Here is an 18,866-nt window from a genome sequence, read left to right as displayed (position 1 = left end):
AGTCGATCCATGATAGTAAGATTGCAGGTTCAATTCCCGCCTTGCACGCCCATGTGTCAAAGTGTCCTTGGGCAAGACACTGAACCCCACCTTGCCTCTGGTGGTAGGCCGCCAGCGTTCGGCAGCGGAGACGCCACCAGTATGTGAATGGGTCAGTGACTGTAAAGCGCTTTGGGCCTTGTAGGTAGGAAAGTGCTATATAAGTATACGCCATTTACCATTTACTCTTCAAGGGCATAGATGTCATGCTGCTGTGGGCCCCTTAAACAGTGCAGTACTAAATTATGACATCAAGGGGGCGTTAGCATGTATCAGTCTGAATTCATAAAAGAAAGTTAAAAGTCTTTGTCACATGCGTCCTTAAGGGGGTTGACACGTATGGGTACTGTGGGTTTTTTGGTTGTCCGTGCCCGTGGAAGTTCATTGACAAGTGCGGCCGCATTTTAAAGGGAATGCAGATGTCCAATTAAGTTCCCCGTGTACCTACTTAAGGGACTTCATGAAAATGGAATGTACCATTGTCGTGCATGTGGTAAGATTATTGTGAAGTGCTTGAAAGGATACAAGCACTTCTAACGCATGGTAATGCTGTCGTATGGTGCTCTTATGCCACATTCTAGTCATTAATAAGGTGTGAGTACTGGCTCTTTACTAACCTTGTCACAAAGGCTGAATGTATAGGGTGTGCACATGACACGTAGGAACCTGCAGGATGTCCACACACACTACACTCTGATTGTCTAATTTCCTAATTTCTAACAGCCAGGCTGGAATGCAAGGACCGCTTATCTTGTGAACAGCATTAACGGGCTCGTTGCACAGTGTGCAGGATTTGGGGGGGGTCGTCAAAAAAAAAAAAAAAAGAGGTCGTCAAAAAAAAAAAAAAAAAATCTTTACAGCATGTATGCGTCTCATCTACTTCCCCCTTACCTTAAAAAATGTGCATGAACCTTTTCACTCTACAGTCTACTACCTTGATATTTCCTGTGGGCCACCTGTGTGACCCTTACAGGTTTACCCTTTTTTCCCCCACAGACAGTCCGTATCCACCCGTAAGGGCAGTTGTGATAAGGGTTAGAGCAGGGGTGTCTAACTCAAGTTCACAGTTGGCCAAGAATTAAGCAGAGAAGTAAACTTATGGGCCAAACTCAATATTTATAGAAAAAATAACTGCAACTGACATGTAATGTTTAACCTTTTCTTATGTTATATTCTTTCATTTCAGGCTGCACGGTGGCGCAGTGGTTAGCGCTCTTGCCTCATAGAAGAAAGGTGCCGGTTCAGGTCCCGGCTGGGGGACCTGTCACAGAACATCAATGGGGGTCCTTTCTGTGTGGAGTTTGCATGTTCTGCCCGTGTATGCGTGGGTTCTCTCTGGGGTCTCCGGCTTACTCCCACCGTTCAAAAACATGCCTTATAGGTCAATTGGAAACTCTAAATTGTCCCTAGGTGTGAGTGTGAATGGGTGTGTGATTATGGCCCTGCGACAGACTGGCGAACAGTCCTGCCTTCGCCCACAAGTGGCTAGGATAGGCTCCGGCAGCCCCGTGACCCCGAAAGGGACAAAACGAAAATGAATGATGTTTGGCCATTTTTGTGGAGGATGAAATTAATTTGTCCGATGTGACTGGAGCATGGCTGTCAATGACTGTCAACAGAAAAAAGGAACGCTTGCTGGTTTACTGCACGCCAACGAAAGGAATGTGGGTTGCAGTATTAGCTGTGCAGTATATACCATGGGCCAGCTCCAATGCACATTTGATATGATCTCGCCTGAGTTTGACACATGTGGGTTAGAGGATCAATGCAGCATGTTAGGCAGACCAGACTCACTTTAAGTTTTTTGTTTTTCCATCCATCCATTTATTTATCCATCCATGTATTTATCAATGTATTCATCCATCCATCCATATCCATCCATCCCTCCATCCATCCATCCATCCATCCATCCATCCATCCATCCATCCATCCATCCATCCATCCATCCATCCATCCATCCATCCATCCATCCATCCATCCATCCATCCATCCATCCATCTAACCATTTTTTCCATCTTGTTAACCTCTCAAAAAGCCTTGCACACAGAGGATTTAGAAAATATTCAATGAGAATAAAGGTGTGAAGGGCCTGGATGTCACAAAGGAGTTGGACTAGGACAACATTTCAGATCATTTTCAGTCATCCAGTCCTTTAGGCAATAACACAGTCAAAAAGTCTTTATCTCTTCATAACCCTCACACTGACACACAAACACCTCATCATCCTTATCTTTCTAAGTAGTTATAGTGGAGATGAAGCAGTTTTGCATCGCTGCCAGTCGAACGTCCCTCAAACTACAACTCAACAATTAATCCCATTTGACTTAATATATTCAACATAGCAAATAATTACAGCTAACACTGGGGACAATTAGGGAGCCCAGGCAGTCAGTGCTTTGTGGGAAATTATGCAGCAATCTTTCAATTTTCTGCAGAGAAAAAGTCTCACATGATGGGGGGGGCTCACAGAGAAAAGAGATGAGAGAAAAAGAAATGCATGTGCAGCATTTGTATATTAGTATGTGTGAAATCAGATAAATGAGACTGTTGATAACCTCCCCTCCCACGGCCTCCTCCATCAGCTTCTCATGGAACGGTCAGAAACAAACCAGTAAACATTTAAACACCAGCACAAACAGAAAGTGTTGTTCTCCAGCTGGCCTCCTGTGTGTCTGCCAAGAACCGTTTCATTAGTCACAGACCGACACCCGCGAGGTGACAATATGTAGGAGGCTTGTGTGGTATCTACAGAGAGCATGGGGGGAAGGGGGGTGGGGGCGGAGGAAGCTTGTGCGATTCTCGTTTCTAATTTGAAACACAGCAGCGACAAATGTTGGTTTGGATTTGGCTCAGACTTCCTAATGAAGAGCAGGAGAGCCTGCTTTCTCAGCATGTCAGCACACTAACTGTTATGAAACACGCCTGCTGCCATTTCTGAGCCCTGAGAGGAGAACCTGAGCTGAAGATGAAGAGTCCACCTGACATGAAAGCAGTGTGGGTATAGAAGAAAACAGCACTTAGAAACTGGTCATAACCATCCATGCTAGTTGGAACTGTAATTAACTGCTTGTCTGTCTGCTTTACTTCAAAGAAATGTGACAGCAGACTTGCCTTTACAAGAACATGATTGGTATCATCTCTCCAGAAAGATCAAGCATTAGAGACACCCAAACATTGTGATTAAACCACTGATGACAAATGACTGTTGTAATCCAAAGGACTCATCAGTTAACTAGAGGAACTGAAATACTCTTCAACACTAAATGGAATGTCTCTGCTCAATAGGGTAAAGATGTTGAAAAATGCTGTGGGAAATTTATGTAAGAACGTCTACAGTACCTCTTTACTCGAGTTGTTCAGTTTTTCCTCTAAAAACTTTGTAAAGTAATCTGATTACTTTTAGTTATTAAAATGCAGCATTACATGAAACAATAAAAAGCTTCACTATTTTTTTGTGTCAGTTTCATCAATGCCTTCAATATTCCATAAATCTATTAGGCTGTATTATCTCTAACGTATAAAGTCAGGAAACATCGCAGCAGGTTTGGTGTGATGCTCAACAATCTTTTGTGGTTTTCATGGATGACAAAGTGGGTTTCAGGGTAGATGCACTCATAAGTCACGCGGTCACATTAATGCGAGCGGCTGTCTGCATGGACGATGCGGGCTGAAGGGTTCTGCTCACCATCCAGTGTTGAACTCCACGTGTGCGTCGAACAGAGCGACTACAGGGGCGGAGGCTGCCCTCCAGCCGCTGACTCTGGACCGGATCAGGCCTTCCTGCTTGTTGTGGCGGACCACTTTGATGAAGGAGGGGCCATGCTGGCTGTTCATTTCGTCCACAAAGGTCTGCAGGTGCTCCTTCAGCTCCGCTGCGGGGACAGAGCAGGAGATGCTGAAGCTGACTCAGCATGTCCTCTTTGGGAATGCTCACAGAAAGATTTCATCAAAGTCAACAAGAAAAATTTCCAAACCCATTTGTTGAGTTTCAGTTTCTGGTTTCCACTTGATATTTTGATTAATTTTATACATTTGAATATCATCTACAGTTTACCATCTCGAGATATTCACTTTGGATTTGTGTGCAGATAGACCTTTTGTTCTAAAAAAAAGATATCTATGAAGTTTTTTTCTTACACAAAAGAAAGACACAATGACCCTGGAGTCATTTAAAGACCCTCTCCGTTCATCTTCTGATTTTTGTACAAGTGTTCCCAATGATCTTTGAAATGTTATTATGCCGTTTTTAGGCACATAAAAAACTGTATTATTTCCTAACACATAGTTTCTGCAGAGCGGCAGTAGGTTATTGGAAAATTATCTGAGTTAAAAACACCAACAACCCAATTTTCATTGGAGTGTGTCTTTAGGACCAGTCTCTTTAAAAAATGTGAGATGTGCCTCTTTAAGTCCCACTCCAATAAAAATTGTGTTTTTGTGGCCTTTTTCTGTGGGGTTGCTCCTGCACGGAACTCAGAGGTGAATTTTTAATGAACTCCTGTCTCTCTGCAGAAACTATGTCTAAAAAACATCACAGGTTTTTGATTTTGCCTAAAAACAGCATAAACATAATTGAAAGACCACGGGAACGCTTTAAAAAATAGATCAAAAGATGATCGGAGTGGGACTTTAAATATTTTTTCTCAGTCCTTCCTGTAAATGTGATCTTCCTGATTAAAAAAACTCTGTCCACAGAGGAGGAGGAACCGGGATCTTCCTGGTTTGCTTGCTTTGTGTTCAAATGGCGCCTGCAGCCACGGTGGCGTCCTTCTTCCTTCTTTTTATTTCAACCCCCATCCTGAAAACCCTTTTTTTTCCCTCAATGAACAGCAATTTGCTGCTGACCTGGAAGGAAGATGGACTTGTTTGAACCACAGCTGGGACTTTTATACAACATTCATTTTCAATCCAGGGACACTAAATTGGATATGTTTTTGATCCACATTTTGTGTTTGAGAAAAAGTCCATTTCTATTATGACAAATTAATTCAGTTCTAAAATAATTGAGGTTATGAGTGGCTCATAAATTATTGTTAGAAAGTAAATAGCTGCTGGGTTTAAACGTTATGATCAATAATAACATGTTCTTTTTACTATTTTAAATGCATGTTGCTTAAATTGTGAAACTGATTGGATTCATAAATGAAGTAAAAATAATTAAATGGGTTTCCTCAGCTGTTAAAATTATAACATCACTGTCAGTTATTTTTTATTTTACTGTTTATTTTAAGGGAGGAACCTTAAAAACCCAAACTCCTTTCCTCTTAGGATGTAAACGGAAATTCACATGTTTCTATAAACTGTTATACAACAAATAACGTCTTTTAAACAAAAATGTAATGAACTAAAGTTCTTAAGGAACTATTTTACAATTGTGCAGTTTTTTTAATGCAGCAAATCTCTCCTAAAAAGTCTGATTCTGGTATTTAAAGCCTCATGAAATCCTGCGTTTATAGTGAGATGCTAACACAGAGAAACTTGTCAGTCTGAACACAGGAAATAGACATTTAACCAATCTCTTCAGGATTTGTGTGACTCTAAAATATCGATCATACACCACAGGCTTTCTGCAAGTATTGTTTTGTGTTTATTACAGATATGTGATGAAGAAAGGTCACAGCTGCCTTCAAATATCAGTGCTAAAGTGAGTATTTCATGAAAGTAAAAAATGAAATGTTTTCTGATAATGAAAATAACAATTTTAGACCAAAAGTGTGGCAAGAGAATGATGACTGAAATTCAATACAAACTTTAATTGAACTCCTGACATAAATACTAAAAAAGCTGCTATGATTTTTTTTCAAATAGTTTGCCTCTTCTGTGTTCACCATATCAAACCATTGTAGCTTTGCTGAGAGGAATACTCACAAATTTATCAAAATTCTTCAAGTTTCTTATGAAATCAACACCAAGCCATTTCCATCTTTGCTAAAGGTTTTTTTAATGGAATAAGAGGCTGTGCATTTTAGAAACAACTGCTTATGTGGATTCCTCTATTAAAGCTGCACAACTCCACGAAGACTTCAGGTTCCTTTGTGTGTACTTGTCCATCTAAAGTTGTGATTTTGATTCTTTAGTATATCCTAAAAGATAAATAAAGTTTTATAACTAAAGTTCTATTTTCTTTTCCCCTCTTTAGAAGGAGGTAAAACATGTAGAAGAACAGCAGCTTCTGAATGGAGGTCTACCTGGTCTACCTGGCTATCAGAACAACGGCTACAAAGGAAAAAAACTCCAACAAACTCCTCATTAATAAATACAAACATTCATCAGCTGACCCAATGAAACACAGCCAGTTAGATGGACTCTTACCTCGGGAACATTTAAATTCATCCCAGGCAAAATGTTTAAATCTCAGGCCATTTGAATCCACACTGAGGCATTTGTAATGTGTTAGCAGAGAAAAATTTGTGGTAAATGATGAATACATTTCTCTCCCTGGTTCCTGCACTAATCACCCATGTGCAGTAACCATAACCAAACTCTGATTTATGACATTATCGAAGAACTGAGGGAAGCCAGACACACATAAAATCTGCAGGCCCAGACAGATTTGTCATATCAGTAATTATATATTTGAAAGCAGAGCAATGCAATATTCTCAATGCTATGGGATGCAGTTACAAACACCCAGACTTTGGATGCCCCCTCTTCAATAAGTCTTGATGGGTGTCTTGCATTAGCAGCTAATGCTTTTGCATTTTCAAAAGGCAGAGAAAGTAGGACATAAATGCACAAAAGATGCTGCCCCCCACCCCCCCACCTCAGACTGAACTCAACTGTACCGTTTAAAATCTGGATCTGAAATGTGAATTCAGTGTTTTGATCAAACACTCATTTAATTAACTCTTGATTCAAACACAGTGCTGTCAAAGCCATAAACAAAAAGAAAGACTACCATTAAATCAAAATAAAAAAAATTACAATTTATTTCATCCTAAAGTGTTTTTTTTAACAGAGTATAAATAGAATAGATAAATGACCCCCAGAAAAAGCCTCAATGGTCACTGGAATTACTTCAAACTTAAAGTATCAACTAAAACAAGCAAAAACAAAAGACTCAACTTTGATTTACAAGTTCTAGAGAAGTTACTTTGCATGTTGAAGTCGAGTCTTAAGCCTTCACATGTAATATTAAGTCTCAAATGTGTGATTAAAATGAACATTATATTGTCACAAATTGTCATTATATTAGTTTAAAGTTGTTCCAGAGTTATGAATGCACTTCATCTCCCAGCAACCCCAGCGCACACTTCCTGGCTGCCACACACCTGACTTTCATTTGTAACCACTCCCAGTGCTCTTAAGCTCTGCACTGAGCCTCACACAGTGTGAAGTATTGTTTGTGCCACTCTCGCAACATTACTGAGCGGTGTAGTTGGACCTGATCTCTGTCTCATGTCCCTGTTTTGTCTCTGACTCGGTTTGCCTGCCACCTCCCCCAAACCTCGTCTGGATCCTGACTACTACAGTTTCTTCTCTGATTCTCCCATGCCTGTTATTGCCCCTTGCCTGCCTGATCCCAATTTAGCTCTGTGGACTTTAAGCTGAGCTCATAAACCTGCTGCAATTGGATCCAGTCGTCTGGCCGTTTTGAGACAGAGTTTTTATTTTAAAGATCTGACATGTCCTGAAGCTGAAAAAACAAAAACAAAAAACAAATGGACATGGTTCACAAGTCTCGGCCTAATCATACCTCATGTTTCAAGTTTGTGAGGTTTAGTCTCAAGTCTCTGTGGGTGGAACTTCAGTGTGAATCGAGTCCCAGGCTTAAATCCATTTCAATAGTGTTTTTTGTTTCTTCTAATTTTCATTCTAAACCATCAGTATTTGATATGGATCAATAAATTTTTCACAATTACCAACAGAAAATGTGCAAAGGTGGAGCTTTTACTGATAAAATCACAAATCAAAAATTAATCAAAAGCAGATAAAAACAATTAATTTATTTGAAGAATGGATTTCAGATTATTAAGTAGGCTCAATCATGGATTTTGTGAACAAAACCCTATTTAACACACAGCAAAAACACCCCTGAGGTTTAGAAACTAAAGCAAATCAGAACCAGAGTTTCAGACGGAGAAAGACCTTCCATCCTCATTGACTCCATGTCCAAACAAAAACTCAACATGCAGACCGGGAAAGATGTTAGAACACTTCCTACTCTGTGTACCTCTTCTGGACGGGGGCACCAGTGAACAAAAGATGTGGTGCAGAATGTGACAGACTGGAGAACTGTCTAGCGTGTACCCCAACTTGCTCAACAGTGACTTAGATAGGCCCCAGCAACCATGTGACCCCAAAAGGGATTAAGTGGGTTGGAAAGATTGATAGCTGTTTTCAACGTAAATTAAATTGTCTTGTTTATACCATAAAATGACTCTAAAGTACTGACTCTTTGCAGCTATCCATCCATCCATTCACCCATTTTCTGAATCCCTTTTGGGGTCAGGTAGTTGCTGGAGCCTATCCCAGCTGCTGTCAGGCGGAAGTGGGATACCCAATCTGTGCAGGTGGAATGGAATTTGAACCAGTGCCAGTACTTACCGCCATCCAGCCATTGTTTTTTCGAAATCCAGCCCCAGAGATTTGAACACATTTTGAATAGATCCAGTAAAAGAAGATATGCAGTTATGAAGTTCTTTGTATTAAAAGATGTGAAATCAATAAGTGGGAGAATCAGTTAAGGACTGGAAATCCGGTATTCCTTACTGCTGGGTAAAAAGGATCTTCTAAGAACCCAAGTAAAGACAGCTTGTTTAAGGTTAAGGTCACTGGGACAGTTTAGGCTTCTTACAGCTGCTGCTGTGGTCATCCACCAGTATGATCTCCTGGAGCAGAGATGCCGGAGTCCTCTGGATGACCGTGTGGACGGAGCGCAGCAGCACCGACAGGGCCTCATTAACGAAGATGAAAATGACGCTGAGCTGAGGAAGGTCTGATGAAAACGACATGTTTCTGCACCTGGAGGACACAACAAAGCGTTAAGTTTTACTTCCAAGAGGAGAAACGTGGAGGTCTGTGAGGACTGACCCGTCCGGACGCAGGTCTGGAATCGGCCGGGTGAGGGAGATGCGGTCGCTCAGGTAGCTGTTGTATCCATAGTAACGGAACTTCTTAAGGGCTGCCCTTCGACTCTCTGGACCCAAGTCTCGACCCCAGTGGTTGAACAGCGAGGAAGGGCGATCAGAGGTGGAGTCGGGTGAGGACAAAGCATCTTCACCGTCCTTCTGTGGGGTGTCTGTGGACAGGGTCGGGACACATTTGAGAATTAAGGATGGACAGTCTAAAACATAACCCTACAAGGCGTGTTCCTCAGCATCATCAAAAACCCCGGCACCCCCCTCCCCCCACCCACTACAAAAGCAGGAGACGCATTGACACTTACAGCTTCAAACCTTTTCAACATATATATCCAAACTTTAACTAATTCATTTTTTAAAGGTTTTTAAAATTTTGTATGATTATTTTTTTCTTAAAAATTGTGGAGCGGCCGACCTCTGATCGGAAAACTGCAGGTTCGATTCTCAGCTTGCCTGCACAAATGTTGAAGTGTCGTTGGGCAAGACACTGAACCCCAGCTTGTCTCTGGTGGAGGGTCGGCGCAAGTGTTCGCCGCCAGAGCTTTTGGGCCTTCAAGGAAGGTAAAAAAAAAGCACTATACAGTACAGTATTCACCATTTCCTAAATTCTAACAGTTTTTGTCTCCAGCTGGTCAGACGCCATCTCAGCTAAGTGCTTTTTAAAACATGTAAGAAATATATATATGATTTTAATTTTGTCTAGAGTGACAGTGTTGTTCATAGTTACCAAATAAAAGTTGTCTGCTGAGGTCTGGAGGGACTGAAAGAGAAGCTCAGTTCTGCAAATAACTGATTGTCAAACTGAAACTTCAACAAAATCACTCACTCACTCACTCACTCACTCACTCACTCACTCACTCACTCACTCACTCACTCACTCACTCACTCACTCACTCACTCACTCACTCACTCACTCACTCACTCACTCACTCACTCACTCACTCACTCATTCATTTTCTTCCGTTTATTCTCTTTCGGGGTCACAGGGCTGCAGGAGCCTATCCCGGCCACTTGTGGGCGAAGGCAAGGGGCAACAAAATTTTAGTGTTTTTAAATATTTTCATGTTTGGAAACACAATTGCCACGCAGCAGACTGACAGCAGTTCGACAAAAACTCAACAAGACAAGAATATAGTACAGAAATGAAAGAAAAGTTTCACTCCGATCATCTTTTGTTCTATTTTCAAAGTGTTGCCAATGCTCTTTTAATTATTAATAATGCTGATTTTAGGATAATCCAAAAAACTGTCCTGTTCTAGGACATAGTTTCTGCAGAGCGGCAGGAGTTCATTCGAAATTAATCTCTGAGTTGGGGGCAGGACTGTTGGCGTGGAGTAATCCCATACCCATCTCCCATTATCCATCTGTTTACACTCTCTCCTGCTAGTTTACAGATCCTCACAACCCCAGGCTATCATTAGCAGTGCAACAAAAATAGTTAGCAATACTGGAGCTCGCCAGCCGTACAGTTTAGATCCAGATTCCAGCTGAGACAAGGAAACAAAAGCGTTTATAAATCTATTTGTCTGCAAGGATGCATCAGAAATATGCTCCTTTTCAAATTACATTCTCCTTGTCTGCTCCTGATTCACAACAATTTCAAGAAAAAATCAGAAACACAATTTTAATCTGAATTTTCTTCATATATGTTCCCATAAACAGAAAAATGCCACAAGATGGTAAAAACACCAAAGCCTCATTTTCATCAGAATGTGTCTTCAAAGCTTGCTGGAAAACTGAAAAAAAACACAAAAAACAAGAATTGAACAAAAGTGAGAAATTGAACAGAGCAATACCTTTGGAGGAACAAACAACCTAAAAAAGTCCAAGAACATAAGACGTTCTTGACTTTCTCCATGCCAGAAGGATGAAATCTATGAATAAAGTGAGTCAGTTTACAGTGACAACATAATAATGGTGGGGTTCAAAGAGTTATAGTAGATAAACTTGAAATGGTGCAATGGATTTATTATCTCACACTTATTTGTGGATAAAAATACTAGATTGTTAAACTATTTAGTGACATAAAAACATAACAGAAAAAGTCTGAGAAAGTCAAACAGCTTTTAGTTCCCGTTCTGCCATCAAAACAAAGCTGACATCTTCCTTCTGCCTTCCTGAGCCAAATGGCTTTTTTATTAGCCAGAAGAGGCGTGCTTCTCCCTTTGCCAGCAACATACTTAATGGTCTCCAGGGTGAAAAGGAACCTCTCTCCTCAAGCTTTATAATGGGCACCACAAATGCACCACCCAGGCTTCTCTGCTCTGTGTCTCCTGTCCAAATTTAAGCCACACGCCTCAACCGGGCTCTCACTTTGACTTTATATCAGCATTTTCTATGTGCTGAGGCTTTCAATAATGCACTCTGCCGTCACACTCTGCTTCAGTGATGTTGGGCAGAAAGCACCCTGTCCTGCACTTTTAAACAGTGAACTTCCTTTTTACACTAGAAAGTCTGCATTAAACACAATAATACAAGTGTTAATGGCTTTTGCGAAAAAAGGAATTGCTTAGTGAAGCAGCCCTTAGAATAAGACGCAAAGACAGTGGACGGAATGCATACAGAGCCTCACAGAAGATGCGTAGACTAGCTTTTAACTGCTGGAAAAGCCTTTCTGACTGGCCGTTGGGCTCAGGATGAAAACCTGATGATCAAACAGCAAAACTTAGAACAGACTGGCTGTAAATTGGGGATGTCTGCCTAAAACCGTGTCCCTCCCTAAGGACACCATGGAGCCAAAAAACCTGCCGGAGCCGTACGTCTACTGTCTCCTTAGCTAAAGCGAGTTTTGTTAAAGGGATAAAGTGCACCATTTTGGAGAAACGGTCAACAACAGTGAAGACCAAGTGTTACCATATAATAGGGGCAGACCTGAGAAGAATTATGTAGTATCTGCTCCTCTGCATGTGTCGGGAGAAACTCTACACAGCAAGGACCTGGCTGGGATTTGAACACTGCACTACTGTGCAGCCCTAAGTTCCACATCCAAGCTTTATTTTTATTTAAGTTACAAGCTACATACTAGTTTGGCAACAATTCAACAGTAAGTAAAAAAGAGGCAAATGTTTTTCGACATCTTAGTTTGGATTCGCCTGCTTGCATTTACACATTTCTTCCAAAGAAGCAATGCTTTGAAAACTCATCTTTTAATAAATTTCCATTCGGTGTGTTTTTGCAAGTAAACGTTTTGCTTTAAAAATTCAAATTCAAACTGTTTATTATTTGAATGTGACAAACAAAAACGGCTTCACAGCACTGAAACAAAGCACACACACTGAACACACAGGTGGACTCGGTGCTGCCAAAGGTCTGCAGTGAAGCGTAAGGTTGGATGGAACAGCAGCCCTGACAGCATCTGTGAGGCCACTGAGCCTTCGTCCTCTGATCACCTTGGTAGATTGGAAATTGGCTCAACAGTAGTGTCCGCTCAGCTGAACAATCACTCAGCACACACACAGAGCACTCAAATACGAGGGAGATGCTGCACACACATGGGAGGAGAAAAATCACTCCTCCACACGTCCTTACAGAATCAACAGCAACACATTTGCATCTAAATAAACGACAAAGAGCACATACAACAACACAAATGAGACAAAGAGAGAAATGGAGGACAGAAAAACAACAAAAAACTGAAATAATGTTGATACAGGGATAGAGTCAGAGAGGATCGGCACGAAGAAAGTGACAACATGATGTGAGGAAGATGATGACGAGTGACAGACAGACAGACATGTGGAGGACAAAAAAATACAAACGACTGTGGCAGAAAGAACTCAACCGCAGACATTAGTAAACCAGGCGACCCTGAGCCCTGTCACATCAGCTTACAAACACACGCACGCACATCTCACATACACCCACCCACACACACATGTATGCCCACACAGACATACACACAAACACACACACACATAAAAACACACACACACACCTATGCCCACTCACGTACATACAGACACATACACACATATACCCATGCACACACACTTATGCCCACACACATACACAACAGACAACATTGGACAACAGACTAGCCAGCCTGTCTCTCCATCTATTTTTTACGTTCTGCTTCTTCATTTCAGACAAACCTCAGGAAGTTACAGTTCCTCTATAGTGGATCAGGGGAATTTAGATTTTTTTAAAATATTTTCTGTCTGGTCGTAGCGCTTCACTGGTAAAAGGCTTTCTGCCTTTCAAAACCCACACTCGAATGCTTGCCTCAGTTCTCCCAACTTATACTCCGCTTTATCTTGGATATTCTCCTCCTGATCCACTAATGACCCCTGTGAATCCCCCATCTTATGGTCCAAGTAGACCCCCAGATCCTGCCTGAGGGTCTGCAGATGAGCTCTGACCTTTTATTCCCCCACAGGAGCCCAGCCAGATACCAAAGTTGTTGAGGATAACGTGTTCTATAAAAAAACATTCCACTCCGGAATCAAAGCAGTGTCTTTCAGCGGAGGATCTTCTGAGAACACGTCAAGCGAGTATAAAGACAGAATTCTGCTTCTAAAATAAATCCCAACATCATCCTCCCCAGTGCTTCTTCATCTGAATTCAGGCCTGCAGGACGGTCGCACTTCAGCTCTGCAACCGCACTGCAGACTGTCAAGCAGCTCAGCTGTGAGAGCAGGCTGACAGGAGAGATCTGGATGACAGTGGTGAACAGAGGAAGAGCGGGGGGGTCAACCGAGGGAAACTGCCTTAGAGCCTTACCTTGCATCACTTTGTTTATTTCCAGCTGTAAAATGCATTAAAGGGATCAAGCTTAAAATTCGACTTACTGTATTCCACTGGATCGTTCAAGTTTTGTAAAGTGCAGACTTTAAAGAAATGGACCCGGCAAATTGTGATAATAGTCAAATGATCTTTCACAATCTGTTTGGCTTTGACAAATGATCGATTAATAACACAAAACGTGTTTTTGACTCAGATCGGAGCAGCTGAGATGTTAAAACCTGAATATGAGGATCAGGTTGAAACTAAACAAACATCAAGGTAAGTGTTTACTTTTTACAGGTAAGTTATTAGATAAACTTATGCCAAAGACCTATAACCAAAGCTAAAATGACAAAAAGAGCATATAAAATTCAGAAAAGTCTGTTGACTATATAAGTGGGCTTGAGAGAACAAGAGGTTCAGCACAAGAGATGGTGAAGTGGCAAGTGATGAAGAAGAGGACCAAGACTGAACATTACAAGGATGAAGTGAGGATATGGGGCAGAGGCAACGATAAGGAGACAGATGAAGGAGACAGCAGGTCCTAATGGACCACACCATCAATGTCCACTTTAAGTGTTTCCAAGTGTTTCTTATTTCAGTAGGTGGTTATATTATTTTGTATAAATAATCAGGATTATATATATGTATATATATATAATATATATATATATATAATATATATAATATATATATATATATATATATATATATATATATATATATATATATATATATATATATATATATATATATATATATATATATATATATATATATATATGGTGGAGGTTATGCCACACTTCCACCCTGAGATTGGGTACACAGCCCCAACAACCACAATTACACTGAGCGAGGCAGCAACTGACCTGAAAGACAAGATCATGTCTACAATGAACACTAGGCTACCCCGACACCAACTACGACGGTTAAGTGACGTACCTGAAAGTCTACTGGAAACTGTGAATGAAGCATTGAGGGCAATTCCTACCAAAAACATTACAGAAACCAATGAACTGGTTTACACTTCAGCAGCAGTGATCCTTGAGATGCTTGGCTACAAGAGCAACCATGGAAGAAAACAGTACCCACCATGGAAGGAACGGTTAGAGGCCAAAATCAAGGCAACTCGGAAGGATGTGAGTAAGCTGACAGAGGCTCAAAGAGGTACAATGAGAAAGCAAGTACCTAAGAGATACAGCCAGATGCCCATACCTGAAGCACTGGAAACTGCCAAACAAAGGCTCCTAGCCTTGAGCAGCCGCCTAAAGAGGTACACAAGAGACAATGAAGCCACGATTAAACAGGCTCTTCGCAACTCAACCTGCAAAAGTGTACGCTCAGTGGCAGGGTCAAAACAGCCGAGCAGACCCACCAAGGCTGGAAACTGAACAGTACTGGAAAAGTATATGGGAGAAACAGACAGCACATAACAGCAATGCCCAGTGGCTGGTCTCTCTGAGAAAAGAACATAGCAACCTCCCTGAACAGAATCCAGTAACCATCACAGTGGCAGACATCCAAGAAAGAGTCTCAGGTATGAAGAACTGGACAGCACCGGGCCCTGACATGATACATGCCTACTGGCTAAAGAAGCTTACCGCACTCCACGAGCGCCTGGCAGCACAAATGAACCAGCTGCTAAGAGATGGGACTCACCCCGAATGGCTAACGGAAGGGCGAACGATCCTGATCCAGAAGGATCCCTCAAAGGGTGCAGTCCCATCCAACTACCGGCCAATAACCTGTCTGTCCACAACATGGAAGCTCATGTCAGGCATCATTGCAACAAAGATAAATAGGCACATGGATCAATTCATGAGTAACACACAGAAGGGCATTGGTAGAGACTCCAGAGGAGCCAAACACCAACTCCTGGTCGACAGAACAGTCGGTCAAGACTGCAAGTCACGACACACCAACCTGTGCACAGCCTGGATTGATTACAAGAAGGCCTATGACTCAATGCCACACACATGGATCACTGAATGCTTGCTGTACAACATCAACAGGACTCTAAGAGCCTTCATAGGAAACTCAATGAAGCTGTGGAAAACCACCCTTGAAGCCAATGGGAAGCCACTTGCACAAGTGTCCATCAAATGTGGGATATACCAAGGTGATGCTCTGTCCCCACTGCTGTTCTGCATAGGTCTCAACCCCCTCAGTCAAATAATCACCAAGACTGGCTATGGATACCGACTCAGAAATGGGGCCAACATCAGTCACCTCCTTTACATGGATGACATCAAGCTATATGCTAAGAGCGAGCGTGACATTGACTCCCTGATCCACACCACCAGGATCTACAGTACTGACATTGGGATGTCATTCGGGCTCGAGAAATGCAGCCGGATGGTGACAAAGAGAGGCAAGGTAGTCCACACAGGAGGGGTCTCACTCCCAGAAGGAACAATAGCAGACATCGAGGACAGTTACAAGTACCTTGGAATTCCACAGGCAAATGGCAACCTGGAGCAGGCAACAAGGACAGCTGCAACAGCTAAATACCTCCAACGAGTAAGGCAAGTCCTGAGAAGCCAGCTCAATGGCAAAAATAAGATGTGGGCAATAAACAGCTACGCACTGCCCGTTATCAGATACCCTGCAGGAATAATAAGATGGCCAAAGGAAGAGATACAGACCACGGATGTTAAAACACGAAAGCTCCTCACCATGCATGGAGGGTTCCATCCCAAATCCAGCACCCTGAGACTGTATGCTAGCCGCAAGGAAGGAGGCCGAGGACTAGTGAGCGTAGAAGCCACTATCCAGGATGAAACATCCAAGATCCATGAATACATCAAGCTCAAGGCCCCAACTGACAGTGTGCTCAGTGAATGTCTCAGGCAATGGAGAGCAGAGGATACAGTGCTGGAGGACAGATCCTCATGGGAGGACAAACCCCTGCATGGGATGTACCACCGGACCATAACTGAAGTGGCTGATATCAAGAATTCCTACCAATGGCTAGAAAGGGCTGGCCTACAGGACAGCACCGAAGCGCTCATCCTGGCAGCCCAGGAACAAGCCCTGAGCACCAGAGCAATAGAGGCTCAGATCTACCACACCAGACAAGACCCAAGGTGTAGGCTGTGCAAAGAAGCGCCTGAAACAATCCAGCACATAACTGCAGGGTGTAAGATGCTGGCAGGGAAAGCATAGATGGAGCGCCACAATCAAGTGGCTGGAATAATATACAGGAACATGTGTGCAGAATATGAACTGGAAACCCCAAGGTCAAAATGGGAAACACCTCCGAAGGTGGTAGAGAATGAGAAGGCAAAGATCCTGTGGGACTTCCAGATCCAGACTGATAGGATGGTAATGGCGAACCAACCAGACATTGTAGTGGTGGATAAAGAACAGAGGAAAGCCGTTGTGGTGGATGTGGCAGTGCCAAGCGATGGGAACATCAGGAAGAAGGAACATGAGAAAATGGAGAAATACCAGGGACTCAGAGAAGAACTGGAGAAAGCCTGGAAAGTGAAGGTGACAGTGGTGCCAGTCCAGTGGTAATTGGAGCACTCGGGGCAGTAACCCCCAACCTGGAGGAGTGGCTACAACAGATACCTGGAAAGACCTCAGACCTCTCAGTCCAGAAAAGCGCAGTGCTAGGAACAGCTAAGATACTGCGCAGGACCCTCAAGCTCCCAGGCCTCTGGTAGAGGACCCGAGCTTGGAGGAGAAACCACCCGCGGAGGGTGAGAGGGGCGTTTATATATATATATATATATATATATATATATATATATATATATAATAAGATATATATATATATCATAACCTGCTTTTTGGAATACCCCCCAGCTCTCTGATGGCACGTCATCGGAGAAGAATAAATTGTTGATTGTTACCATGGCGCCGCGTGTGTGGCAGCTTATCTGGGCAGCTCTACCTTTTTGTGTTCCTTACTTTGCGTTTTTTAATATTTTCTTCCAACTTATTTGTGTTTTTTGTATTTTTCAACAACTATTACAAAGTTCTGCGACAAAGGACAGGAATCTGACTATTACTTTTGCTTTTTGTTTTTTTATTTTTTCTCAACTTTTTGAACCTGCCTCAGGGGATCCGTTAGGATGCAGCTACATTGTTTACACTCGAGATCAGCTGTTAGCTCTTGGACGAGTTGAGATTCTCCTCGCTGGAAAGCCAGATGTTCCAGCTGAAATACGGAGGAAACGACGAGGCTGCAGAGCTGGAGTTAAATGCCGGGAGAGAAGACGGAGGTACAAGCCATGTTTACCATCCGTTACTATGGGAAACGTCCGCGCGCTCTCTAACAAGCTGGACGAGTTAACAGCGCTCATGCGTCTGCAGCGGGTGTACCGTGAGAGCAGCCTGCTGTGTTTCACCGAGACGTGGCTCAACCAGGACATGACAAACTCCGTGGTCTCAGTTACTGGATTCACGCTGGTGCGGGCGGACCGGAGCGCGGCGCAGAGCAGAAAGAAGAAAGGCGGTGGTCTGGTGGTGTTCGTGAATGACAGGTGGTGTAACCCGAACCACATCACTGTGAAAGAACAGCACTGCAGCAAGGACATTGAACTGGTGGCAGTCAGCGTTCGGCCGTACTACCTTCCACGGGAGTTCTCCCATGTGCTGGTGGTGACTGTTTACGTCCCTCCGTCGGCTGACGCTGCTGTCGCTTGTGAGCGCGTGCACAGCACCGTGTCCCAGCTGCAGACACAACACCCACAGGCCCTGATCCTGATTTCTGGGGACTTTAACCATGCATGCACCCCCCTCTCCGCCACCCTGTCCAACTTCACCCAGTATGTGAACTGTCATACGAGGGACAGAAAAACTCTGGACCTTTTCTATGCTAACGTCAAGAATGCATATGCTTCTGCCCCCCTCCCCCCTTTAGGACGCTCTGATCACAACCTGGTCCATCTCTCCTCTGCTTACACTCCAGTGGTGAAACAGCAGAAACCACAGATTAAAACGGTGAAGATCTGGACTGAGGAGGTAACAGGGCGACTAAGGGACTGTTTTAGCACCACAGACTGGGACGTTCTC

The 18,866-nt window shown here is 42.8% G+C and overlaps 1 protein-coding gene across 2 annotated transcripts in view; it reads right to left on the bottom strand.

Moving 5' to 3' along the window:
• LOC101163132 (polypeptide N-acetylgalactosaminyltransferase 18) overlaps positions 1–18,866 on the bottom strand; it is a 262,834-nt gene that overhangs the window by 114,019 nt on the left and 129,949 nt on the right. For both annotated transcript variants that reach the window (XM_023955408.1, XM_023955406.1), the window contains exons 2-4: positions 9,073–9,280; positions 8,837–9,003; positions 3,725–3,911 (exon numbers count right to left, since the gene is read on the bottom strand). In XM_023955408.1, the coding sequence (XP_023811176.1) occupies positions 3,725–3,911; positions 8,837–9,003; positions 9,073–9,280 (562 nt within the window). The remainder of the gene's footprint in view (positions 1–3,724; positions 3,912–8,836; positions 9,004–9,072; positions 9,281–18,866) is intronic.

Source organism: Oryzias latipes, chromosome 6, assembly GCF_002234675.1.
Source record: "Oryzias latipes chromosome 6, ASM223467v1".
Classification (NCBI taxonomy): Eukaryota; Metazoa; Chordata; class Actinopteri; order Beloniformes; family Adrianichthyidae; genus Oryzias; species Oryzias latipes.
The sequence above is the reverse complement of the archived record's forward strand: the minus strand, read 5'-3'. Positions and strand labels throughout refer to the sequence as shown.